The following is a 27,176-nucleotide window of genomic DNA, read 5'->3' on the forward strand; positions in this document are numbered from 1 at the left end:
GCAGCCCCCGAACCAATACCTGGCCTGGTTGGACCAACTCCAGCCTGCTGCCCGGGACCCGGAGGCATCACTCCCACCCCCTGGCCTGGTCCCAGAAGCGCTCCCGGGCTCTGGCTGCAGAGATGAAGGAGCGGCTGGGGCTCTGGTTTTGGGTCTCAGAAAGCACATGGGCGGATGGCAGAACACCCCCCCGGCCCGGGCCAGGATCCCCAGTGAACTCTGGCCCTCTCATTCCCTGCCTTGGGATGAGGACAGTGTGCTGCCTGGCCGGGCTCCCAGCCTACCCGTTGGCTGTGCACAATGTTCTTGTGCTCCCGGGCGATGCGGGTGGCCCACTTGCGGGCCTCCTTGTTCAGGCTGTGCTCCTCTGTGGTCCCCGTCTCAGATTCCAGCTGTCGGCTCTGAAACACGGGAGAGGGAAGAGCAGGAAGGCAGGTGAGGAGGGAGCGGGCGGAGTCGGGGAGGGAAGCTCCCCAGGACAGTTCACCACTAGCTGGCTCCTGAAGACCCTCCCAGCTCAGCCTCGTATCCCACCCCTGGGAGGCCAGTGCTGACGCCTGTGGCCCCCCCCCTCCACCCCACTCAACTCTGAGTCCAGTCAACCCCTGCCCCACCGGGCAGGAGGGCCTCAGCAGCCCCCTAAAACCTGTTGGGAAGATGAGTGTTTGAGGAAACAACCAACAAGCTCAAGCAGAAGGTTCTCTCAGCCCCGCTCAAGTCCTTGAATTTCAAGACTGACAAGAACCATCCAATCCCAATCGCATGCCTAGAACTGGCCTGGGACTGCCCGAATCCCCACTACGCCAATCTAATCACTTATCCTAACCCATCCAGACTACTGCATCTGTCTCCTCAATGACCTCCCTGCCTCCTGTCTCTCCCCACTTCAGTCCAGAGCTCACTCTGCTGCCCGGATCTTTTTTTTTTCTTTTTTAGGTTCAGTCCACGTTTCCCAACGCCTCAAAAACCTTCAGAGATTGCTCATCGACCTCCACATCAAACAGAAACTCCTTACCATCAGCTTTAAAGCATTCAATCACCTTGCCCCCCTCGTATCTTATCTCACTGATTTTCTACTACAACCCAGCATGCTCACTGGAATCTTTTAAAGCCAACCTACTCACTGTACCACAGTCTCACCTCTCTCGCCACTGACCCTCTCACCCACATCCTGCCTCTGGCCTGGAACTCCCTCCCATTTCATATCTGACAGACCATCACTCTCTCCACCTTCAAAGCCACAATGAAATCACATCTACAAGAGGCCTTCCTTACCTAAACCCTCATTTCCTCTTCTCCCATTCTTTTCTGCATTTCCCTTGCACACTTTATTCACCCATTATTACCTATCAATAATGTATTTTAATGTCTGTTTCCCCCCTAGACTGTAAGCTTCTTGTGGACAGGGAATATGTCCATCGACTCTGTGGTAGTGTCTTCTCCCTTCTCTTAGTACAGAAAAGTCAGGAATCATCCCCTGCTTTTTCACTAGAACACAACTGGTGACACATGCAGCCATCATCGGTGAATTGAGCCCCAGACTGCTGGCCACCATCTTCATCCAAGTCCAAGACCGCAGGCCTCCTGCTCGGCCACCTTTGTGGAGCTTCATCCCCAGTGGCGACTGCCTCTTTCTCTGACTTTAGCCCAGTCACACAAACTTATTTCCTTGAAACCTTTCCCTTCAATCTCGTAATTCATTTGTCCAACCTTGGCTGGTCTTGGGAAAAATCTGTGAGCCTCACGTGGGGCATTCTGATTACCTTGTATCTACCCCAGCACTTAGAACAGTGCTCGGCATATAGTAAGCGCTTAACCAATACCATAATCATTATTATTATTAGAAGCAGCATGGCTCAATGGAAAGAGCACAGGCTTGGGAGTCAGAGGTTATGAGTTCTAATCCCGATCTGCCACTTGTCAGCTGTGTGACTTTGGGCAAGCCACTTAACTTCTCTGTGACTTAGTTACCTCATCTGTAAAATGGGGATTAGGCCTGTGAGTCCCACGCGGGACAACCTGATTACCTTGTATCCCCCTCAGCGTTTAGAACAGTGCTTGGCACATAGTAAGCGCTTAACAAGTACCATGATGATTATTATTATTGTTATTTCTTTATGCTTGATTCCTCCCTTCCTGCTTTGAGCCCTCACAGGTGGTCCAGGGGTTTGGACCAAACAAATGATTCTGTGGTTGGCAGCCTAGGCTTTTCCCATCCCTGGGCAAATGGCAAGCGCCAAGAGAGGCAGGGGTGCCAGACCCCAGGCCGCAGGCCCAATGTTAGCAGGTGAAGAAAGGACTGGCGCCCCGTTCCATCTCCTTGCTCAGGACCAGGCACCTCATTCCATCTCCCCCACCCAGGGCCGAGCACCCCATCCCATCCCTCTCAGCTAGGACCGGGTGCCCCATTCCATTTCTCCTGGCCCCCCCACCCCACCTCAAACAAGGGGCTCATCTGAAGCAAGAGCCAGGAGCCTAGCCTGACGGCAGGGGCGGAACATAGGGCCAAGGCCTGCCCCCAGTCCCCATTCAGTAGAATTCAAGGAGGAGGCAACCTGCCACATCCGCTGAGAACAAACATTTTCCCTTTTCCCAGCAAAGACAGAGCGAAGCCATGTTTCGAAAGTCAGCACTTTCCATTTCCGCCTCCTCCCCGGCTTAGAAATGCCCCAGTGACCCCAGGAAGCCCAGCTCCAAGGCCTCGGGCCTCGGAGTGAATTCCCTGCACAGACCACCACCCGCCTCTCTCCCCATTCCCCTCCTCCTCCTCCGAGGGGGGGAACACTAATCGCAACCACCCCTCCCAAAACAACATAGCAGAACTCACCAAGTTTTCTACATACAGATGCCTGAAACACCCTCGTTATCGAAAACCCAAGGGTCAGGGGCAAGCATTCAAGGAGGGCAGGCTGACCACCGAGCCCGACCTCTGACCTGACTCGATCACAGCCAGGCACGCTCTAAGGCCGGGGCTCCATTGACGAGGCCCCTGGGACAGAAAAACAGGAAAGAGCTCTCTGTCTGAAATGGAATGTCAGCGCTTTGCTGCTGCGGCCTGGCATCTCCTGTGGCCTGGGGCCCAGGCAGCCCAAGCGAGGCGGGGAAGAAAGAGTGGGTTTTCCAACCAGAGAGGCGAAAGCTGGTCTGGTGCTCGGCCCCTTTTCCCTCCGCCTGTCTTTTCCTTCTGATGAGTTTCCCCAGGTCAGGAGGTGGGGCGGCGCCTCTGGGCTGCTCCCCAATAGACGATCACCTCGCCTTCCTGGAGGCTCCCCCAAACTGGCCCAGCCCGGCATCGACTCACCTCTCAGAGCCCCCCCTCTATTGGCCAGACCATGCCGCCTCCTGGGTATCATGCCCCTGCCCTGCCCCGAACGTACACACACCCCCGGAGACAACAGCTAGACCCCGATGCCTGGAGGAAGAGACCAAGTACCCAGATGGGTATGAAAGACCCAGCCCCAAAGAACCCAGTTTGGCCAGGCATCAAACTGGGATGCGCACAGCCAGACTGGTGGGTGGACCAGGCCCTGACTTCCCAAGCCAGTCAAAAGGGAAGGGGTGACTGTATCTTCCTTTGCTCTATACAAAGTAGATGCCTTCTGTACATAGTAGGTGCCCAGTAGGGCCCTCTGTACATTGCAAGTGATCAACAAATCCGAGTGATCAAGAAAGAAAAACTTTCTTGTTTTACAGGTGAATCTATCCGCAATATGCCCCTCTGTCATGGTCAATCTCATTCCGGTCTGTGGACGGGGCTCAGGTCTGTCCCCCTCCACTCTGGCCCCAGGCTGTTCCACGCAAGGCAGAGAATAAGACTTGGTCCTGCAGAAAGTCTGGAGAGGCAGGACTCCCAGTTTGACTTTGGGAGAAGTCTTCAACGCTATTTATAGCAATACCCTGCCTTGGGCCAGAATGAAAGCAGGCGAATGACCCAGCATCCAACCTGGGATCCTGGCCGGCACGAATGCCCAGGCTGAAGACCGCCGCCATGGGGGCGGAGGGACGGTTTGGCTTAGGCAGAGTCGGGAGGAGGAGTGAGATGAGACTGGAGCCAGGCGGAAGGGAGCCATGAGCCTTGGAGGCCAGGGGCATTGCCTCGAGCCGGCCACGACGTCAAGGTCCGCGGTTGGGGAGGAGGCCGGACACTCCCCAGGACTGGAGGTTCTCAGGGTGTCTGAGACCGGGGCCTCTGGAATCCAGGGCTGTCGGGACGGTGCCAGGACGTTTGGAGAGCTAACCTTCTCCAGAGATGCAGCTTAAACATGGCCACGGCAGAAGTCTACTACTGTGGGGCTGGAGGCCATGAGGTATGGGCCTGGAAACAGGATAGGGGAGGGACTGGAGGACTGAGGAGTGGCTCCTGACCTCCAATGGGCAAAAATCCAGACTAAGAAGATGCCCTGCTTCTGGCAGAATTCCTGCAGGCCAGTGAGCCCGCACTGCAGGCCTGACTAAAGGGCACTTTAAACATGGAGAGAGGACTGCAAGTGGCAAGGGGAAGCCCTGGGACCACAGAGGCTGCACCCACACCACAGAAGGCACCACGGGCCTGGATCGCCCAGAGGCCACACCCAGGCCCCACAGACAACGGATGAAGAGTCCTGAGGTCTTCCCAATGTAAAGGCCGCGGTGCAAGCGCTGGACAATCACCGAAAATTCACAGACTGACTTAGATACAGACGTGAAATTCCAGCTACCCAGTCCTTAACTGTCAGAAACAGGGACCCACTGAGGCTTGAGGCAGCCACCCAGAGCAAAGAGACACTCAGCATCTCTGGAGCCAATTCAACCATCATCAGCCACAGAGAGATGCCTCCTTGGGCCGGCCCCACAGCCCATCCTGCCCAGGACCCCGTCTCCCCACAGGGGCACCAGGAGGAATCATGCGCTGTTGCCCACTAGACACCAACCCTCATGGCTAGAGTTGGACCATCCAACCCCTCGACTCTCCCCACAGTGACCCCGGCATGGATGCTCATTTATGGATCTGTCCAGTCCCCTCTGGGCCTGCTGGGGTTTCTGGCTGCCCGGCTCCCTTTGGGCACTGGTCTTCTAGGCCCACATCGCCCTGAGTGAAGAGGGTGCTTCCTAGTGCCTGCACTTTCCATCTCTCTGCACGACAGGGCATTGGGATGAGGAAAATTTGATGATCCATAATTCTGGGTTTGCCCTGCCCTTCACCCTTCCTGATGTTGCTGGCTTGAATTTTTTCCCCTCTGATCAGTCTTTTTGGACAGGAGAGCCCTGCCTCCTGGGGGGGGCTGCTCCATCTCCCCCAGCCCCGTCATCAGCCAGAGTGTGGAAGAGAAGGCCAGCTGGATCCCCCATCTGGGTTGCAGCCCAGGCTTCAGGAAAGGTGGCCAAATTCAGAATGTCACCTTTCCTGCCGGGGTTGGAGGGCCCTGCCTTCAGAGCGCCCCCCCCCCGTTCCCGCCTGTGTTTGCCGTCCCAGGCTGTCACCCTTCCTGCCGGGATCGGGGGATACAATGCTAAGAAACAAGCTGCCTTGGGAGCCCCCCAAAACCTGGCTGACTGACCAGACCTAAACACAGGAGATTGACCTGGCTCAGAGAACAAGCGTGGTGCACTGCCGGCATCCACTGATTGCTGCCTTTGGTCCCTTTCATTCAACAACCCAGCCGTTCCACAGCATGGTTCCTGCTCGGTTCTAGGCATGCAGGATAGGGGCGAGAGAAGGGAAACCCAAGGGATTCGCTCCCACTTGGGATTGGACAGAGGCACAGCAGGACAGCAGGACAGAGGGAAAGTGAGATACAGGAACAGAAGGGTAGAGGGTTAGCGGGACAGAGGGTCTCCGTGTTCTGCTGTCATTCAAGCACCTGCATGACCGTGGCCACGACTTGGCCCCGTCTGCATGCAACACGCCCGGCCCCACAGAGACTTCCCAGTACCTCTGCCAGAGTGACCCTCAGAGCCCGGACAGGGGAGGGCTCAATGTCCACCAGCTGAACGGCAGTCACACTCTGAGCGACAAGGACGGCACAGGGACAGAAAACACAGCAGAGAGTTAGAAGCGCAGGACCGGCGGGCAGAGTTAGGGGAGATTCAGCACGAGGGCCCAAGGAGGGTCAGGATTAGCAATCTGGCTTGAGGAGAGTTAGAGAGAAGCGATGTGACTGAGTCTTTCCTGAAGCTTTGAGAAAGCCGAGCTCACCCTCTGTCGGGGCCACACAAACCACTCTCCAAGAGCCCCAAATGCAGAACGGGAGTGGATCTCTCTTCCCTCCACCACCCCATGGAACCCATGGATCCCCGGGCCAATCCTTTTTCTACCCCCAACCAGAGGTGCTTCTCTAGAATCCGGAAAGTCACACAGGTAAGCAGGGCCTTCCCCCAGAGGTGCTCTGTAGAGGGTGAGGTGAACAGTGGAAACTTGGGCCACCTGTTCTTCGGGCAATGGATCTTCAGCTCCACAAGAGCTCTGGTAGCACCTGGGGATTCCCGGGAATCCTCTTCAGCAAACAGGCTGGCGTTCTAACTACTTCCCCAAACTTCCAAGTTACCTCCCTGAAAGGAACAGCCTTCCACCTGGGACTCTACTCCCCTCTCACGTTGCCCTAAGAATGTCAGGAGCTCACCCGAGAATGGAAAACATTTTAGGACCATGCTGGGGGGCTCCCAAGAGAAGTCGGGGGGGGGGGCAGCAGCTTGCAGAGAGGACAAATGGTGGGCTAGCTCCCGTAGCAGGCAGGGTGGTGGGCTCCCTCTCAGGGAGGGGAATGAGGAGCTGCTGCAGACCTCCCCTCAACAGCTCTGGGGGAAAGCTAGGGCCGGGGCCAGCAGAGTGTGAGTCGGGGACTAGTTCAGGCCCCAGACCCTAGTGGAGCTGGAACAAGCTGGGAAGTTGCCAACCCAGGCCGGCACCTGCCTGTTCCCCAGTGATCGATCGGGGGCCCAGGCCCATGCCGGGGAAAAGGAGGGAACCGGGGTGTTCCCTTACTGGGTCGCTGTCGCTCGGCTGGAACTGGAAGGGCTGCGGCTTGTGGAACGCAGCGTTCTCCTGAAGGAAGAGCTGGAGGCTGTGGTCCCGCACCACCTGGGGAGAGAACACAGAGCCTCTCGTACCACACTCTCTTTCAAAACGGGCAATCAGACGCGCACCCAGAGGGTTAAACTTTCTTGGCTTGATTTTGGAACAGGGCACGCGATCCTCTATCCAAAAACCTCTCTGAAAGGAATGGGCTTCAGGACCTATTTCGGCCACTAGTTGGGTTGATTCAGGTGGAATCACTTTCGCTCGCTATGTGGCTCTCTTTGCCCAGAAACCCAGCTCTGGCGTCCAGCCAACCACTCCGGCATGCACTGCGAGCCCCGGAGGCTCAGCTCCCAGCCGGCAGCGATCGGGAACGGAGAGGTAGACGTTCTAGGTGATGATGCTGCTTCGTTTGGCCCCTGGTCCGGTGGATGACCCGCCAAAGCAGCTCCAGGCTGGGCTTCGGCTCTCAGCCTCCCAGCCACCACCCCCTCAATTCAGTTCCCCCATGGCCCTAAACGCCCAGGACTAGCCCCAGCTCTGCCCCAGGCCAGGCTGCACCCCAAGAGTGTTTCTGGGTCCCGGAGGTGGGGAAGGGGAGCCTCTCAGTGAGCCAGGGAGGAGCCCCTCACTGCAGGCTCTCTTCAGAAATGAGGAAACAAGGAAGCCCCTTGTGGCAGAGGTTTGGGAGAGGCATAATTTCCTTTCTCTTCTGGACACAGAAATCCCCACATGATGTACAAAAAGAAAGGAAAGCGGGAAATGGTGCCATGGGCTGAGAATACAGGAAAAGGGAATTGCTTGTTCAAGGAAACTCCAAGGAGCTGGAAACAGGGTCTGGGCCCGCTAGCTCAGGGTGAAGGAACAGCCGTCGGGGGTGGAAGGAAGCAGTGGCACAAAGCATGAGCTGGAGCCCGGTGTGGAGGGGAGAGGAAGAATGAGATTTCTTGCTAATTTAATGTACACATCTATAAATTATATTATAAATTATGTATTTATTTTAATCACTGTCTCCCCCTCTAGACCCTGAGGTCACTGTGGGCAGGGAACGTTTCTGCCAACTCTATTGTACTGTACTCTCCCAAGTGCTTAGTACAATGCTCTGTACATAGAAAGCACTCAGTAAATACTATTGATGATGAAAACAAAGCTCTTCAATTAATAATACATGAGCTGGGCACTTATTGGAAGTTTGGCTAGCACTGACCTGGGAATTTTTATCTTTTAATAATGGTATTTGTTAAGCGCTTACTACGTACCAGGCACTGTACTAAGGCCTGGGATAGATACAAGATAATCAAGTTGGACGTAGTCCGTGTTCCACAAGAGGCTCACAGTCTTAACCCCCGTTTACAGATGAGTTAACTGAGGCACAGAGAAGTTAAGTGGCTTGCCTGTATTCATGCAGCAGAACTGAAGCTTTGAGAATCCCCAAAGCTCATGTGGTCACGGCTCACATATCCTGTGGGAGCCCAGAGTGAGAGGTGGCAGGCAGCTTTGCCTGACTCCCAGTTGGGCAGTCCTGGGGCATCTCTGTGGCGAACCCTGAAATGCCTCCGCAAGGTTCCAAGCATCCCGGAATTGGCCTGGCTCCCCACCACCCCAACCCCCACATTGGGGCTAGGGCTGGGAGATGGGACACACAACTTACTGGGCAACCGCTGGGCTAAGACTTACACGGCTTGATGTCTCCAATAGGAACTGGAAGGTGCTCTGTACGGCTTGGCACGTCTCTAGCTCAGTCCTGCTGAACGCCATTAAATAGTCTTTGAGGTGATCCGATACATTCCCATCAAGAGCCTGTGCAGAGGAGAAGAAAGGTGAGGGCGAAGTCACTACTTCCCAGCCTTTGGGGAAAAGGCCCCAGGCCCCAAGCTCCAGGATCGACCGAGTGGCCAGAAGCCGTGGCAGGTAGTGATGCCGGTGCTTCTGGACGTGGGCACCAGGCGGTAGCCACGGTACGGCGGCCAGGGCCGCTGGGAGCACTGGCTGGGTGGTCACTTAGGTCAGGCCTTCAGGATGGCTGGCTGATGTGAGACTTGGCTACAGGGGGCTTGCCTGGGGAGGTGTTCTTTATGGCGAGGAAAACATCTTGCAAGTAGGCAGCGAAGAGAAGGAGCATGGCTCAGTGGAAAGAGCATGGGCTTAGGAGTCAGGGGTCAGGGGTTCTAATCCCGGCTCCACCACCTGTCAGCTGTGTGACTTTGGGCAAGTCACTTAACTTCTCGGTGCCTCAGTTAACTCATCTGTAAAATGGGGATTGACTGTGAGCCTTGGTGCTTGGCACATAGTAAGCGCTTAACAAATACCAACATTATTATTATTATTATTAAGTAAGGGCCTCAGACACTCTTCCTGAGGCCTGAGGGTAAACTGGGAACCCACCCACCCCTATGGAAACCCCCAGGGTGATACGTCCTCCAGGAATAGGAGTTCAGTACCGGGCGTCCAATTCTGTGTGCGTGGTACCCAGAACTCCGTGTGGGCTGCCTTTCCACCCCCTCACAATCCCTAGGAAAACCCACTGGCTCTGGAGGGGACCAGATCCCGGGATGGGGTCAAAGGCATTAGGAGGTGGTGGTTAGGCTTTGAGGGGGAGTTGGGGGGGGTCAGAGACTCCAGGAGTCAGACTCCAAAGGGCTGATTCAATTCAACGAACTTGCACTGGGCTGACCCTGAAAATAATAGCCTGTTCCGACACGTGGTCGCGAATATTTGGAAATCCCTACATGTGGGAAGAGCAGGGAACTGTCCCGTCACCTGCACAGAAGGGGCGAGATACCTGGCCAGCAGTGGGGTAGTTGCCCGGGAGACGGAGTGTGGCAAGGATAACATACTGTAAAAGGGTCCGGGGAGGGAGTGAGGGAGGGAGGAGGGAGCCATCTCTCTGCCCACTGGGCCACCTCCAGGCACAATACAGTCACCGAGAAAAGTCCTGCTCAACATTTCTTTCCCAGCTCTATGGGGCCCAGACAGGCGCTTCCTGGTTTTGTCCTGAGTTTCACAGCTCAGACACCCAGTCCTGAAAACCTTGACTCTTTTACACAGGCAGACTAAAGGGCAACAACGTTTTCTAATTTAACTTCTTCTGGGCCAAAGGTACAAGAGTCTGTAGGTGATTCAGTCCCCGGCCAGGGTTCTAAGGCAAGTCAAGAATTGGCTTTGGAACTCTAACTTTCAAGGCACTTTCCACCTCCACCCCAAACACAGCAAGATTTAATGAAGAAAAATGCACCCGGAGTGGCTCGGTGGCAGACAGGGTCAAATTGGCATCCTGGGCCCAGCATTTGGGCATGTCCACTTGTCTGGCCCGGTCTCATCCTCTCCTTGAGAGAGGTGAGATCTCTCCTTGGTAGGGAGGCAGAGATAAGACCAGAAGCTTCAGCTTGCACCTGCTACTAACACCACCACAGTGACAGCTCCTTTCCCACCTAACACCCAGGCAGCTTGGCTGGGGTGAAAGCAGCTGGGAAAATCTGACGGACTTTTCCTCCAACCAAAACTGAATTCATGCTCAGAGCTTTAGGGTAACCCTTGTGAGCATTCTGCGGTACTGTACACTCCTAAGCACTTAGTACAAGGCTCTGTACATAGTAAGTGCTCAATAAATACCAGGTTGATTAGTTCACTAATCATTTAAATGTCCCAACTGAGCGAAAGTGAAAGAATGTGACCTCGGAAAGAGAGCAGAGAAAGCTACGGACCAGCCTGGGACAGAAAAGTCACGGACAGAGAGGAAACGTGGGAAACTGAACACAAAACCTTTAAAATCAGTAAGATGGGGGCTCTGGGCTTAAAACTGATAGAACTCTAAGAGCTGAAGCCCTAGTTCGACTATAGGTCAGATCCCAGAAGATAACGAGATGGCCCACTTGGAGGGTGGAGCAGGAAAGGTGGGCGATTTGCTGTAGCGAGACCCGAGGAAAAGGAAGAATTTGCCAGTGGGCACTGAATTTGTCTCAAGTTAGCAGTGAGATGGTCACCTGCCGCTTGTGGGAAAGTTTCCTCCCCACTGACCCCCATCCATCACTTGTCAACCTGAGCACCTGGCAGGTGTTCTCAGCGCCGAGCTAAACCAATGGACTCAAGCATTTTCTCCTGGAATCTGTAGGCACCACCCCTGGAGCCAAGGAATGATGCAGGCTCAGCGGGAAGCTGGTCAGTTCACAAGCCAACCTTCTTCTGCTCTTTGCCCAGACTCTTGCCCAGAGCAGAATCCACACAAAAGATCCAACGTATCTGTGGGCATAGCTACCCTTGTACAACTAACCCTGCTAGCGATCAAGCCTGGGGACCCTCTCAGTGTCTCAACTAAGGCAGGATTTTGTCAGTTGCTGGGTTTGCAAGCTGGTTTTCCCTTCTAGTCTAAACTGTGTCTCTGCTGGTACTAGAGATAAAAGTCCCGCAGAGAACTCTGAGCCGACTTGCACCCATCCACGTCCTGCTCTCAATAGTTCCAGGCCGAAGTGGGGCCTGGAGACGGTGAGAGAAAAGGTGTGACAGCAAGGTGGGGGGGGGGGGTGCAGAGAATCCCTTCCCTCCACAAAAGAGACTGCATTTGGGCGAGGACAGAGGGTGAGATGGGGAGGCAAAAGAAAAGACAGGAAATGACAAGGAAAGCTGGGCGAAAAGGGCAGGGAAGGATGGGGGCGGCGAGGGAAGGTCTGCACCCACCCCTTGGTCGGGCCATCGGGGTCCAGGGTTTTCTGGAAGCCTGGCCCGTAGAAACCCCCCAGCACCAAAACACCCAATTGGAATGTTGGGGGAGGATCTGGAAAAGCCCCTAATTTCCCAAAATGCCTGAGCATCACAGTGTCTCTTGGCTCTGGGCCCTTAGGACTGCAAGGTTTTCTCTTCCCCCTTCAAAAATTAATCATTTTTAGTCTCCATAGCAGAGCAGTTTGAAATTCACTTTTCCTACAAGAAATCTTGGACCTCGGTCTCTCGGCCCTAGGCTCAGCGGATCTGTCCAGCGAGCTAGCCACCGGGGGTGGGGGTCTGAGTCCTTGCCAGAACCAGTGCATCCTGAGGGGAGACCAGGCTACCCGGGTATGGTGTCTCACCCCAGTGGGGTCCGATGTAGGTCTCCGATCCCCAACCCCTGGCAGAAGGAACCCCGAGCAGAGGTGGCGGCACTACCTTCATGATGTTCAACAGATCCGTTTGATAGTAGCGGTCCTGGTGCGCGTTGGCGGCAGCCAAGGTGAGAAGGTAGTCGTTTCTGGCGTGGGTGGCCTTTGAGTTACACTCTGACCTCCGGGCTTTCAACTGTGGCACCAAGGAAACTTGCCATCAGGGCCGGCTGGGGGACCCACCCTGTCCAGGGGCTCCCAAAAGCGACCAGGAGTCAGGGTACTTGGAAGTGGCTCCAACTGTCTCTGTCCCCTCCCCCTCCTCTTTATTTTCCCAAGTGTCTAGCCCAGGTCTGAGCCCCCCAATGACAGAATGGCATCTCGATGGCCTCCGGAAGACGAGCCGACTGCGCGCCCACCGGAGGACACCGAGTAAACCGTTCCAGCAGCCCGGCTCCGGCTCATCTTTGCCTCTGCTCTTTCGCTCCTGCCCTGTGTCCGAGGAAGCAGAATGGGGAGGTTCGGACAGGACGATGTGGGCTCAGGGCTGTCCGGCCTGCCTGCCCCGACCCCGGAAGAGTGCTTGGAGGAGATGGACATGGTAATCCCCTCGGAGCCGGCTCTGGTATTCTGGGTCAAGTCCCTCCCTCAAGCCAGGGCAAACTCTGACTCGAATTGGCCTCCCAGATCACCTGGCATCAAAGAGAGAGGAGATCAACTGAGGTTCTCCCTGCAGCATTCATGGCCCAGTGATCCCCATCAATGAAGCCGTGCTGGGTTTAGAGAGGTCCTACGTTACATTCCAGGCCCAAGCTTTAGGGAGGCCAGAGCACAGTGTCCACCCAATCCCACCGGTGCCAGGGCTGTCTGGATAGCGGATATTCAGGGGATGGAACCAAACAGGCTGCCTTCCTGTGGCTGGCCTGGCTTGGTGTCATCCAGCTCCCCGAACCCCCTCGCTCCGATCGAGCAGTTGGCCAGCCAGCCAACTGACCGACGGCCGGATAATCGATTCTAGCCGACCACGACCTCAGGGAAAAAATGAACTTGGCACCAACTTGCAGCTCTGCCTGTAAGGCACCAGATGCCTGACACCCCGCACGAAGCCGAAGCAAAGCTTCTCCCCTCTCGGGGACGGGGGTTGGAACCCAACAGATGCTGCCTCTGGGCCCGAGGAAACAGGCAGAGCCACAGCTCAGGGGCAGATGCGCCAGCCACCGAGCCCCTTTAGGTCTTTGGAACCTGTTCTCAGATGCTCACCTTTACACTCGCCTTCTGTAAGCTTATTCTTGACTGGAAAAGACTAAGTTTGGATCTGAAATGAAGCAAAAAACCAAGCTATCAGCAACCTCGGCACCTAGAGAATCAGATCAACAGCATCGATCGAAGCCTTCAAGAAACTGCCCTCCTCCTCCTCTTCCAGGAGGCCTTCCCCGCCTCCCTGAACCTGCCACACTACCTGTCCAGGCACCCTCAGCGCACGGACACCCACCCACCACCAAGGTCAGCCCAGGCACGCACTTTGCCTCGATGTCGGCTTTTTCCCGCACCGCGTGAGCCATCTGTTCTGTCTCCAAGTACTTTTTTTTGCCTTTTGCTAAATCTTTCACTGTCTCCTGCAGTTCTGTTTGAATCTTTGTCAACTGGTCCACACACTGCAAAACAAAACAAATGCAACAAGGAATTGCCATCAGTGATTTCCACAGCCCATTTGCAGGAAAATTAGCTTTTGGCAAATCGGTGCCTCCAGGTTTGGCCACCTAGAAGCACAACCCTAAGTTTTTGGAGTCAGAGGTATGTACTGAGTGCCGACAAAATACTACTACTAATGATATTACCTTGGTTTTTGTAGGGCACTTTTATTCCCAAAGCACTCTCACATTACTTATTTTTGTCCTCACAACAACCTTGTGAGGTAGGCAGAATGGCAGGAATCATTAGCCCCATTTTGCAGATGAGCAAACTGAGATACAGAAAAGTTAAGTGACTTGTCCAAAGTCACACAGCCAGCAGGTGGCAGAACTCACACTCGAACCCGGGTCTTCCAGCTTCCGGACCAGTACTCTGCGACTACACCCTGCTGCCTCCCGCATGGGCATTCTTGGTCCCAGCTCCCATGGGAGCTCCAGGGTCGATCTCGGGCTTGGCTGGGTGAAGGGTGGCACCAGACCCACCTGGACCGACCAGGCCTCAGGCGTCGGCCCCCGACGCCAGCCAGGAAGGGATCTCTGGCCCCACAGGCGAAAGACCTCCAAAAGGCACACCACACATGTACATACATACACATATATGCACTCTAACCCAGACTGCACACACTGACGCACACCCAGACTGCTCACTCAAAACTGGAAGGTATCTGAGCAAGCCACGGTGCAATGCTCTCACTTCCCACAAGGACTGAGAGGTTCAAAATGAGTTGCAAACTTTGACTTCCCCCCCAGGAATGGCCAACTGGACTCAGGCCGGGGAGCAGCCAGAGGGCCCGAGGCAGAAGGGGCTTCCCAATCCAGCCCAAACTGCAAACGAAACCTGGACTTCCCCTCACAGCCCACGGCTGGGGAGCCCCGAGGGCCAGGTGGGCGGGCGGCCTCCGGACCTCGCCGCCACATCAGCCCACTTCCGGACCCCGGCTGCCACCCGACCATAGCTGGCCTGGGCATCTAGGCAAGGGAATTTTTGGGGAAAGAGAAAGGTTCGGCCTAGATGGTTCTCGTAGGACTGGCTGAGAGAATTATTCAGATGGGACCGGGGACCTCCCAAAGCACTTCTCACTGCCCAGGATCTGGTCTGACCTTTGGAGAAAACAAGAAAAAGTTTGCTTGGAAGAAAAAGCGAAACACTCAAGCCCCTCACACATCGGAACACAAAGTTGGAGCTCATCCCTTGGACTCGAACCTATGGACCCTCATGGGGCAGTCACTGTGCCTTCTGACAGTAACGGAAACCAGACGCAACTGTGCAGAACTGCATGGGACGATGGCACACAAGGGACGGCAGTCAGCGCGCTCTCTGGCAGTGACGGAACCTGTCCTCACCCCCTCAAACCCAGCTGCCTTCTCCTGAGCCCTAAATGGCTAAGGGAGGATGAGCGATTCCTGGAGGAATAGGCATGAGGATGGCTGCTCTTGGGCACGGGGCCCCCCACTCCCCACTGGGCTTGGAACCCAATAGCCATGGATGGACCCAGCCCCGTACATTGCCTTTTGGCACCCAAGACCCAGTGCCCCTCTCAGCCACTGAGCCAAATGGATGGTCAGGAAATGGGCCTCTAGAGTCCAGGCCCCCCTGTACCACCAAAAGGGAAGTTCACTGACAGCTCTGCCGACAACCCTCCTCCAGCCCAGGACCCCTGCCTCCGTTATGCTCCCAGGGCAGCCCCATGTTGCTCCTGCAAGGCCCCGCCTAGTAATGTTTGGCCCAGAGGGGACGAGAGCCCGGAAGTCAGGCAACAGTAGGTGAGCCGGGCCGGCTTCTACCCCGACTGCATCCATCTGGGGAGATGACTAAAATTCATTGGAAAAAATCCCACCACCATCCTCTCGGTCCTTGAACTCTGCTCCTCACGGCCTTCCCGCCCTCATATTCAGTCAGCTGTTGATCCTGGTGGTTGCTCTTCCGTGACATCTCCGGGACCAGCTCCTTCCTCTCCACTCAAATGGTCACTCACTGATCAAAGCTCTGATAGGATCACCATTAGACTACTGTTCTGAAGCCACCCCCTCCCTGGCCTCCCTGCCTCCATCTTCTCCCGGCTCCATCCATCCTACCCGCTGCTGCCGGGATCATCTCCTGGAGGGGCTGCTCAGCCCACAGCCCTCCACGCCTCCACCTCCTCCGATGCCCCCCCATCTCCCTCCACATCAGATAGCGGCTCCGAGCCCTGGTTTCCAGGCTTTCCTCCAGCACACGTGTTCTGGCTTTCTTTTCACCTGGTCCTCTCCAGCTCACTCTTCACATCTCCCAAGCTCACCTTCAAACTGAATCTCACTCTCAACTCTCACATCTCCACTCTTTTACTCCGGCTTCTCCCCTAGCCTGGAACTCTACCACACAAGTCCTCCAGCACACAGCTCTCCCCACTTTTCTAGCCCTCCTAAACCTCCACCTCTTCCAAGAACCCAGCCTAACATGCCAAGTTCTATCAATCCCCACAGCCTCTCTCAGTATCTGTAAACTTTAACCCTCTCCCCAGCACTCACGTACATACAGAGGGCTTTATTGATTCAGACATTTTCCTTATCGATTTATCTCTACATTCAGTTATGTGTTCAGCTGTGTGGTCACGGTGAGTTTGTAGTTTCACGCATTATCCTTGTTCTTCCTCCAGCTTTCACTGTCTGTCAGGTATTTTTATCTGTCTTTCCCATAAAGCTGTAAGTTCTCCGAGGGCAAGAAATGTGTGTCTTGCTGCTGTTGTGCTCCCCCATGCACTTAATGCAAGTGGTTAGCACTCAGTAAATACCAATAACTGATAGATTGATTTTTAATACACTGTGCAAATGTCCTTTGGTTTGACTCTTCACCTGGGACACAGAAGCATCAATTTACAGACCTTTGCATTTAGGCTGAGGCAAAGCCCATGCCTGGAGGAGTACACGGAGGAAGGGCAGGGCTGATGGGAGGATGGAGGCCAGAGCTGGTGGAAGGCCGGGATGGCAGAGGCCTCATTCCCTGCCCTTCCCCTCCACCTCCAAGGCAAGTGGCCCCAGGCTCCTTTCTGAGCCCACTCAGGCTCGGCTGCCCCGCTCACCAGGGATATCCCCGGTCACATCCCCCGTCACCGGCTTGGCATCGGGCAGCTAGACGCCACGGAAAGGGTAAGCAGGAAAGCAGAGGTGCCGAGCCCCTACCCGTTTCAGCTGCTGTTCCTTCAAGCTCCTGACTGCACGGGCTGGCTCAGAGATCAGGTTTTTATAGTTGTCACAGATGTTGATCCGGGACTGGGCCACCTGCACTGTGCCCTCGAGAAAGGCCTTCCACACCGGGTACATGCTCCTGTGGGGAAATGAGAGCCATGGGCATGAGAAAAGGGGTGAGGGTGGGTAGCGGGGGGAGTCCTGTCCCTCACCCTACTTAGGGAGCCAGAGCCCCCAGTCACGGAGTCCTGGCTGGGGCTGAGGGTTTTGGTAGCTGAGGGTTTGGGCCTTCAGGGAAACACCTTTCAGGACTTCACTGCTTGAACCCTGGACCCTGAAGAGGCTGCCCCTTCTCTCCCCTCCCCTTCCACCCACCTGCCCGCCTCGTGAGGAAAGGCACTCTCTGGTCTCTTCGGAACACAGGCCCCGCTGTGTCCTTAGGCCAGGCCCCCTACCCCACAACCCAGGGACTGAGGGGGCCAGGCGGGATGAATTCTACTTGGAAACACAGACAACTCTTCTTCCTTCCTATGGCCAGACAATTCTCTTTTCCACAAAGCCTCCCACCAAATCCACCAGACCACAGCTGTCCCAAACCCGGGTGCATGAGGGAGGCCCCCACCAATGACCTCATTCTTGTGTCACCCAGCTCATTTAATAGAGCGGGCTATTTAGGACCAGAAAGTGGTCCACTGATTTCCACTTCTATCACCTGTGCAGGCCCACTGCAGGACCTTAAACAAACAAAACCAAGTCGTTCGGCCCACGTATTTTGATGTGAGGCTTAAATTAATTTCCATGAAGGAAAGAGGTTCTCGTCACTGGACTGGGCCCCTTGGAAACTACCTGGAATCGCTTCTCTCTTCAGCTTTGGTTCCGGGCCAGTCCTTCTTCAGGTACTGGCTGGCCAGCTTCTGGATCCCCTGCAGAAGAAGGGAGGAAAGTGAGGAATAAGCAAGTGTTGCTTTACGGAGGGAGCTTGTCTCCTTCTAGTGGATCTCAGCACCCTCAGAACCTGGGTGGGATCCCTCAAATGCCTCTCTAGACTATAAACTCCTTGCGGGCAGAGACCGTGACTACCAACTCGTTTGGATGCTCCATTCCCAAGCACTAGTTCAGTGTCGGGTCCACAGTAAGGACTCAATAAATACCACGGATTGACTGAAGCCAGAGATGGGCAGGCTCAGCCCTGGCATTTGGGGCAGAAGGAGAAGATGGAGTTTCAGGAGTTTCTATAAGCCCGGCCCTTCTACACTACTTCCTTTCTTTTCCCCTTTTCCAGAGAATGGGGGAGCAGGAGGGTGAGAGGGAAGGATGAACGGGGGGAGGACAGAATGATGGGAGGGAGGGGAAGAGGGGCGGCCTGACTTGGCTAGATGAAACAATCGCTCGTTCCCACTCTACCAGCCACCCTGCCAGAGGGAGTCCCAATCTGGACGTGGGGAAACCTGACAAGAGATCCGACATGTCTGAGTTTCCTCCCCGGCCCCCAGGGAGTGGCCGTTGCTGAAGCCGTCCTCTCCAGCTGATTCTCTCTTCCTTCGCCACCCTCTCCACAATCATCGGCTTCCCTTCAATGCCACTGGCTGTTCATGTGCGGCCACACAAAGAGGCCGCTGTGCAGGGCCGCCGGGGAAATGCCCTGCTGGCTTAACCTTTGGCCCAGTGACCAGGACCAGTGTCTTGAGGCCAGTGAACAGGACCTGGTGCCCTGAGGCCAGTGATTGATGTCAGTGAGCAGGGCCAGCGTCCTGAGGCCCTGACCCTCTCCTTGCCCTGCCTTTGCCTTGCGCTGGAGGGAAAGCCAGGAATAAGGGTTTTCAGTGGGTAATAATAATATTTAATTACATCTGGGATATTTGTTACGGGCTCACTCCATACCAAGTACTAGGCTAAGTGCCACAATATATACAGATTAATCAGGTTGGATACCGTCGCCTTTCCACACGAGGCTCAGCCTAAGGAAGAAGGAGACAACATATCTGATCCCCATTTTACGGAGGAAGACAGGAGGCACAGAGAAGTTGTTAAGTGCTTTGCCCAGGGTCACAGAGCAGATAAGTGGCAGAGCTGGAAAGAGAAGCCAGATTTCTCGACTCCCAGACCCCTGCTCTTTCCACACCGGTGGTTTCTCGCCAACTCCCTAGACGTCCTTTGGCCCCTCAGTCATGGGACCGTGTTTCCCATCCACTAGGTGAGATCCTCAGTCGGGTCCCCCAGGGTCCCCCTCGGAGAGGCGGGGCTAGGGTCAGCTGTGCTCTCTGCTGCTCCACTCACTCACTTCCCCTCAGCACTGGAGGACCCCAAGAGCCTCCAGGAGCAAGGAGAGGGAAGCGACTGGATAATAATAATAATAATTGCGGTATTGGTTAAGCACTTACTGTGCGCCAAGCACTCTACTACGTGCTGGGGGTGTATACAAGCAAAGCTGGTTGGACACAGTCCCTGTCCCACATGGGGCTCAAGGGCTCATTCCCCATTTTCCAGATGAGGTAACTGAGTCCCAGAGACTCTAAGTGACTTGTCCAAGGTCACAGAGCAGACAAGTGGGGGAGACAGGATTAGAACCCACGACCTTCTGACTCCCAAACTCCCGCTCTATCCCCTACACCATGCCGTTTCACTGGACGCGGTGTTCTGTTAGGCCCATGGCACCCCGGGGCGAAACAGCCCCCTGGGAACATCCAGCTCACAATGACTGGCTTCTCGTCTCCCGCAGCTCGCCCAGAACACAGGAAAAGCTGCCTTTCGGTGAAAGGGCCCAACGCGAGCATCCTCTGCTTCTCGCCAAATTCCTGCTCCTTTGAGCTCAGGGAAGGCACGGGCTGCTCGGGGCGGAGGCGGGGATCCTGTCCCGAACAAGGACCGCGTTTATTATGTGATACAGAGGCTGATGTGAGCCCAAACTTTCAAGTTGCCTAAATAAAGGGCCCAGTTCCCAGCGGGAGGCTCAGGGCCAAATCCCTCCAACTGAGTAGTTGAAATGCCAGTCCTTTCCAGGTTTGCTCAGCTGCCTCTGGCGGCAAAAGGCGGCTTTTCTGCCACAGGCTGCAGGCCCCAGCGGCATTTCCGTTCCTCGCGTGGCCCGTCTGACCGCGCCCAGGCCCTGCCGCGAACCTTAGGCTACCATTTCTGCACTTCTGCTTTCCTTCACCTGCAGCTGTAAATTGATGCCTTATAATTGAGAAATCGGGATGAGAGACGTTTTGACCATTTTTCTTCCTTGCAGAATTACTGCAAGCAATTTAGATATGAATGATTCATTGGTCTCCTTGAACTATTTCCTAGAATTCCATTTTTCCAACAAGGAAACCCCAGTCCTATTGCTTCCGCTTGGTGAGACCTCATCGTCTTAAACTCTTTCTCCTTTTCTGGTTAAATGAATTCCCACTTTGGACTTACAGTTGACCGTGACCTGAGATAGATGGGCCGCTGTAATTGTGGCTTAACATGATTCTTAGCATGACTCCCAATTACTAAAATGGTAACCAGGGGCCTCTCCTACATCTCCACTGAAAAGCTCTGTTTTTTCGCTACCTTGTCAAAGCCATTATTCTGGGAAAATTTCAGCAGAGTTTTTAAAAGCGAGTGGATCCTTGCTCAAACTCCGGCAATCCCAACCTGTGCCGACCCCGAGGATGGCCACCGCGGCAATCCCGGCCCCTGCCGACTCCAAAAATGGCCACCATAGTGATCCTGACCCATGACGACCCCAGGGACAGCCATCACAGTAACAGTCACCAAGGCAGTCCCAACCTGTGCCGACCCTCGACCACTGTTTCCTTTTCCTTTTCTGTGGGGACGGGAGGAGGAAGAGCGAGGTGGGGAGGTAGAGGGTTGGCTTGTGCTGTACGGGGCCAGGCCAGGGACAACGCTGGCCCTCTGATAAGAGTGGGAGACTTTTCGGCTGACTTTGGTGTTTACTCGAGGAGGAGGCAGTAAAAGGACCAGGGAGGGTCAGAGGTGCTGGGAGACCAGGGGACCACTAGGTCAGCAAGATTGCATCGAGACCAGGAAACACTCTGAAAAGGCAGGCAGCGAGCCTGTATGAGATCCTGCAAGAAAGACAGCCAGCCCGCTAGCCACGAGCGGGTCCTACTTCAACCCGAAAGCAAGATCACTGGCAAGCCATGATCTGGAGAAGGGACAGGCAGGGGGTTGATGCCTCTTCTTGAAGCCCACCCACCCCCATCCTGCTGCAACCAGACCCAAAGCACTAGAGAGCAAATCCCAGGAGTCTGATGGAACAGTGGGATAAAGCCTTATTTAGGAAAACTTCACCAGCTGGTTCGACTTGAGGGTGGGAGTGGGGGTGGGGAGAGGATAGCTAAAAAGCAAATAAGCCAAGGAAAATGGAATTGTGCCTCCTTTCTTCCTGCTTAACTCCACTTCGAGGTGAGTTTCCTAGGCAGCTTCACCTTCCCGCAGCCACTAAGTCTGTGGCTGAAGGGGCCATGACTGTTCACAACGATTACAGAAACCAGGATTCTCTGACCAAGAGCTTCCTCAAGTCTCAACGTGATTCCTCATACTGTTTTTCTTCATTAGATTAGACCCTCGCGAGACGGCCCTGATGCCGGGGGGGTGGCCACGGAGCTACATAATCAAGCGCAGAAGTGGAGATGCACCATACCCCCACCCCCCGCCGCCCCCAGGCCCAAACACAGAGTACGCAGGTCGAGGACTTCGTTCTCGGTAAACGCGACGGGGCAGAGATGCTGCCGCCTGGCCCGACCCAGAACCGCCTCGGCCAGGAGCAGGCTGGGGATGCTCGAGGAGCAGAACCATACCGTGCGGGTGGCGTGGGCCTCGAGACAGCGGCGGCCCGGCCTCGACTTCAGACATCCCCTTGGTCAATGCCAGTCACTTTCAGGTGGGGTTTCGGTCGATTCCCAAGCCCTAATTCATATTCATGAGGCTAATTTCACAAAAGGGGTTTTTAAACCCTGCCGGAGGGGCCTGGAAATAGAGTTGTGTCACTGGTCGGAGGAGGAGGAAATTCCTCTCTTTTTTCTCCTGAAAGGAGGAATTATGCCCAAGACAAACATTTCCTGAATGATGGGTTTGATCATATTTTAATCGAGTTATTCATTGGCTAGGAACAAGCCTGTGGAGAAGCAGATAATGTTGCACAAAGACTAAGTTCATTTGTTCTGGACAGGTGGCCGGCCTGCAGCTCTGCACCGCCAGCCCGGGGTTGCCCACAATAGCACTAAAGACCATTATGCAAATCCCAGTCGCCCGGCTCCTTTCCCAGGAAGCAGAGAGGGACTGCGCACGGACCCTGCCACGGGTCGGACCAGCCAGGCCGTGCGCCTTCTGGGAGGAGGAGGAGGAAGAGCAAGAGGAGGATGAGAAGGAGAAGGAGGATGGGCGAGGAAGAGCTGGCCCACTGCTCCCTGCGGCCCCCAACCACTTCAGCCAGACTTCAGTTCGTGGGGTGATGGTGGGAGCCCCGAATCCTCCACAGAAGCGGGAAGCAGCTTGGGGGCGGGCCCTAGGTTCTGATCCCCCGGCTGGGATGTTCACCACCACTCGGCACCCCCGAGGTGGGGCCAGAGGGAGCGGTTCTTGGCCCCCTCTGGAGTCTGGACAAACGAACGGACAGCCCGGACATGGCCACCTGGTGCAGGCCTCACCGGAGGACCTGACTCGGCTCGACTACGGAAGCCGCCCCAAAGTGGGAGTGAGCCGCTCCGCACCAGACCTTCTGCTAGATGGCTGTGTGCGCATCAGTTGTTGGCCTTCTCCCCTCGTTTTGTTGTTGAAATACCAAATCCCCGATTCCAAAAATTCCCGGCTCCACAGTGGACCTAGATGGACACCTCAAGTGCTTCTTGGCTGACGGAGGCCCCGACTCTGAGGAGGCCAATCTGGTTAGGAAACCGACCCGAATGTTTCTGCTGGCCTTCCCCAAGGCCAAACCATGGGCACGGCCGGGACCTCTCTTCTTGGGTAGGTGGGACGGCGAGGGTGCCTCGCACACTTCGGGCCTTTGCGGCCACACTGGCCCACCTCAGTGGGATCTCACCGTCGGCAGCATCACCTTCAATACAAAGGACTGTATCCTCTCTGTCTCCCTCTGCCCCACTAGGCCTCTGTCTCTCCCCAATTCCTCTCTCTCTGTCCATTTGTGAATATATATGAATACTCCAGGATTTTGATTTGGTTTTTAAATGACATGGGGAATCTGAACACTTCACTTTAGAAGAACTGCTTCTAGTTAACACATAGCTTCCAGTTTATACGAAATTAGGCCCTCAACAGTTTGAGAGGATGCCTGATCTCGCAAAATCCTTGGAGGTTCTTTTGCCCATGTTTTCTCCGGGGGGATTCCCCTGCAAACATTTGGAATTAGAACACAACATTCACCTTCCCCCCATGCCAAATGTCAGCTATTCCCTTAAAGATAAGAGAAATTACAAGTTGAAAAGCCATCTTAATGAGGAAGGTGATCACTATGGCAACGGCACCATTTGCCAGTGAGGGTAAGCTTGATGCTTGTCTGCTGATTTCAGTAGACAATCCCTATAGGCTAGAATGTTTTAAGGATGCAGAGAAGATGGTTTCTGAGGGGTTTTGCTATGCTTGTGATGAAAACAGTTTGTTTTCGGTTTCTGGATTTTTGGAGAATTGTTTTAATTTTTTAAAAAAAACACACAGGATTAGGGTGAAAATTGGCAAAAAAGGGAAACCAAATCAGGATTCTTGAGACCCCAGAAATGACTCCACCCTGCCCAAGATCTACCCTGAACTGTATTTTGGTTCCTAAGTAGTTTATTTGGATGGAAACATGAGGATCTAGGGGCAGGAATGATGGGGGGAACACTGTACCACTGGCAAGCACGTTTCCTATTATTCAATTTGAGACTTTCATTCAATGTTAATTAGGCTGCCGGCAATTAACTTTGCATTAGAAATATATCAAAATGATCTCCTCTCCTGGCAGTGAAAGTGCAGCTGCCAGCAACAAAGGGCTTTTTTAAGGAAGATTTGGTGCAATACCATTTGTTCCTCTAGGCGCTCTGTCAATATTAACCACTTGAAAAGTTACTTTTTAGGGCAGCATTTCAAAGCATTTTAAATGAGGAGCCCGTGGTAAATAATGGCTTCTCTTTCCTCTATCCCCGGAGATGCTGCCTAAGCTCTGTGCTCCTCAAGGACAAATTCTGGACGTTTGCGGTCCAGCCTCCCAGAAGGCCCACTCTGCCCCAGCCTTGCCCACTCAGGAAGTGGAAGGATCGAGTCTGGGCAGCCGGCAGGGAGGGAAGGAGAGGGAGAGACCGGGGGAGAAGCTGCTCTAGAGAAAACCCTTGCACATCAAGCATGGCCTGCCTCACCCCCCTTTCCGTAGTTCCTCAGAGCCCGCCTGGGCCGTGTCGAGCCCTGGGGAGGGCACGGCCATTGGGCCAGCCCAGATTTACGGGCACCCTGGCTCCCCCTGCTTCAGTGCTCCCCGGAGCACCCAGGGCAAGCTGCAGCCCTGTGAGTCTGTCCTGCCAGTGCTGACTCCTCCTTTTTCCAAAATGGAAATATATTGGAAACTCTGGGTTCTCTTAAGAAGAGTGCTAAGCTTTCAAAAAAACCTTACCAGATCAAATTTCTGGTGGATCCAGAGGGTGGGTGGGCAGGCAATGCAGATGCATTGGAGGCCCAGAATCCACGCTCGCCATCACCTGCTATCACCCGTCGTGAGCCAATCTGGAAGGTCAAGAACCTGTGCTCCCCTTCTTGGGCCCAAGCTGTCCAACACAGCACCATCTCCCAGACAGCCGCCTTCCTCCAAGGTCTCTGATGTCCTCATGCCCTGCCCTGGCAAGAAGCACTTTGGCTAGCCTGCCTTGACTACTGCTTCTGCCTCCTTATTAGCCATCCTGGCTCCAGTCTCTCCCCCACTTCAGTCTATTCTTCACTCGGCTGCCTGGATCATTTTTCTTGAAAAACAAAACAAAACAAAAACAACCACAACATTCAGTCACATCTCCCCACTCCTTAAAAACCTCCAGTAGCTGCTTATCCACCTCCGCATCAAACAGAAACCCCTTACCATTGACTTTAAAGCACACAATCAGCTCGCCCCCTCCTATCTTACCTTTTGGATTTCCGACTCTAGCCCAGCCCCCATGCTTGGTGACAGTCTGAACGTTTGGGTTGAAGTAGAGAGCTGAGTCGAGGATAACACCAAGGTTATAGGCTTGTGAGAGAAGGAGGATAGTGGTATTGTCTATTGAAATGGGAAAGACCGGGGGAAGGCAGGGTTTGGGTGGGAACAGGAGGAGTTCTGTTTTGGACATGTTTAGTTTAAAGTGTCGGTGGGACATCCAGATAGAAATATCTTGAAGGCCGGAGGAAATGCAAAACTGCACAGAAACAAAGAGGCCAGGGGTGGAGATGAATCCCAGTTCTCCAGTAGATCCATTTTATAGATGAGGAAACTGAGGCACAGAGAAGTCAAGTAACCTGTCCAAGATCACACAGCAGGCATGTGGCAGAGCTGGGATTAGAACCCAGATCTTTTGACTCCCGGCCCATGCTCCTTCCACTAAGTCCCACTGCTTCTCTGATCTTTATCTTGACTTGAATCAGCTTAGAGTTATGAGTATACAGAGAATAAAGCAATCCCACATGAGGAATTACTCGCTTGAAGTAATTTTCCAATTTTTTCCTTCCATTTTTTCCTTCAGGTTCTTTAGTGTGGGATTCATTTGGCGCAGCAAGCCTCCATTGTCTGAGCCACCTGAGAACTCCTGAGACCTCACAATGCCTTTCTTCTCACTCCCTCTCGCTGGCTTTTGGTTTGCCCCATCCTTCTGCCCAGGATTCCAAACAAGAAGCCAACAGCCAAACCATTTCCATCCTACCAACCATTTCTGTTAGAGCCAAGGCATTGTTGAGGTCTGGATCTGGCGGGGGTGCCCTTCGAGGGACCGAGTAAAAAAAGGAGCTCTGCGGCCCCCAGGCCTGGGTCACCATTAGCTAAATATAGCCCTGCCATAGCCACCCTAACCCTTGGTGACAGCGTGACTTAGCAGAAATAGCCCAGGTGGAGGAGTCGGGAGACCTGAGTTCTAATCCTGGCTCTAACACTGCCTGCTGTATGACCTAGGGTAAGATAATGAACTTCTCTAAGCCTCAATTTCCTCATCTGTAAAATGAAGACTTGATTCCTGTTCTTTTCTCCGATTTAGGCTGTGGGGTCCAATGTGGGACTGGGACTGTGTCTGACCTGATTTTATGGAATCTGCTCCAATGCGTCATAGCACCTTTGACCACATCATTCTTGCCAATATGCACAGGAAGGTTTTATGATTAAGCTGAAAAGGCTGGGCAGCAGAGGAGCTTTGAAGAGGCCAGGTCATAGGCTGGAAGCCACAGGTGTATCACTGGAGCTGCTTTTCCTGACTCCAGTAGGAAGCAGTTCTAGCCAAAGTCAATCTGGGCTCTGTCCCGGAGTAAGAGCAAATGCTGTGGCTTCCTCCCTTCCCAGCTGGAGTCCCCTGGGCCTTTGACCCCCCCATCTCAGGTAGGGTGCAACTGGTACCCTCCCTGGCCAAAAATGCCTAATGGGACCCAGAGAAATCAACCTCCGGGGCTTGTGGAGTGCCCAGACCCCCCAGAAGGATGCTTCTTTTCTCCCAGAACACCATCCCGGGGCCCCTATTTTCTCAACACTCGCTCTTGCAGGCGGGATCCCACTAGAACAACGTGCGTCAGGGTTTTTCATTGAAATTTGATATACTTCTTGGAATCTTATCTTCAAGGGGAAATCTAAATGAAATATGACTGACTCAATGATTGCAAAATTCATGAACAAAATTGCTAAGAGTAAAATCCATTTTTTGCATAAAATCACTGGGAGTTTTCCCAGAAGTGGGTTGTCACGTTCTCTGTAACTTGGAAATATAAGTCCATGAAATGGGAGGATATCCTGTTCTTTTGAGAACAATACCTCACTGTTACGTGGCTTTCAAATCCTTTCCAACTGCCTTTTTTCCAAATCAATTCTCTAGCAGCCCTAGGAATTAGTGAGCATCTATGTGGGGCAGAGCACTGTCTTGGGCACTTGGGAAGCACCATGTTCCCAACCCACTGGGAGCTTACATTCTAACAGAGGAGACCAACATAATCACTGCACTGTCAGAAGAAATGAGCTGAGCAGACATGCATTCAGGAGGATCAGAGCTGGCCCTGTGATCGAGCAAGAACGGGCACATTATTTCTCCTTCGGGAGCATCCATTTTTCCTTTTCCAGAG

At 54.2% G+C, this 27,176-nt stretch overlaps 1 protein-coding gene across 3 annotated transcripts in view; it reads right to left on the reverse strand.

Annotated features, from left to right (window-relative positions):
• Nucleotides 1–27,176, reverse strand: part of FCHSD2 (FCH and double SH3 domains 2) — a 72,367-nt gene that overhangs the window by 10,989 nt on the left and 34,202 nt on the right. For 2 of the 3 annotated variants that reach the window (XM_029048254.1, XM_029048252.1), the window contains exons 4-12: nucleotides 17,769–17,845; nucleotides 16,917–17,061; nucleotides 13,588–13,721; nucleotides 13,327–13,381; nucleotides 12,134–12,262; nucleotides 8,672–8,794; nucleotides 6,962–7,057; nucleotides 5,913–5,984; nucleotides 285–401 (exon numbers count right to left, since the gene is read on the reverse strand). In XM_029048254.1, coding sequence (XP_028904087.1) covers nucleotides 285–401; nucleotides 5,913–5,984; nucleotides 6,962–7,057; nucleotides 8,672–8,794; nucleotides 12,134–12,262; nucleotides 13,327–13,381; nucleotides 13,588–13,721; nucleotides 16,917–17,061; nucleotides 17,769–17,845 — 948 coding nt within the window. The remainder of the gene's footprint in view (nucleotides 1–284; nucleotides 402–5,912; nucleotides 5,985–6,961; nucleotides 7,058–8,671; nucleotides 8,795–12,133; nucleotides 12,263–13,326; nucleotides 13,382–13,587; nucleotides 13,722–16,916; nucleotides 17,062–17,768; nucleotides 17,846–27,176) is intronic. The other variant, XM_029048253.1, reaches the window with a different exon arrangement.

Source organism: Ornithorhynchus anatinus, chromosome 20 (assembly GCF_004115215.2).
Source record: "Ornithorhynchus anatinus isolate Pmale09 chromosome 20, mOrnAna1.pri.v4, whole genome shotgun sequence".
Taxonomy (NCBI): Eukaryota; Metazoa; Chordata; class Mammalia; order Monotremata; family Ornithorhynchidae; genus Ornithorhynchus; species Ornithorhynchus anatinus.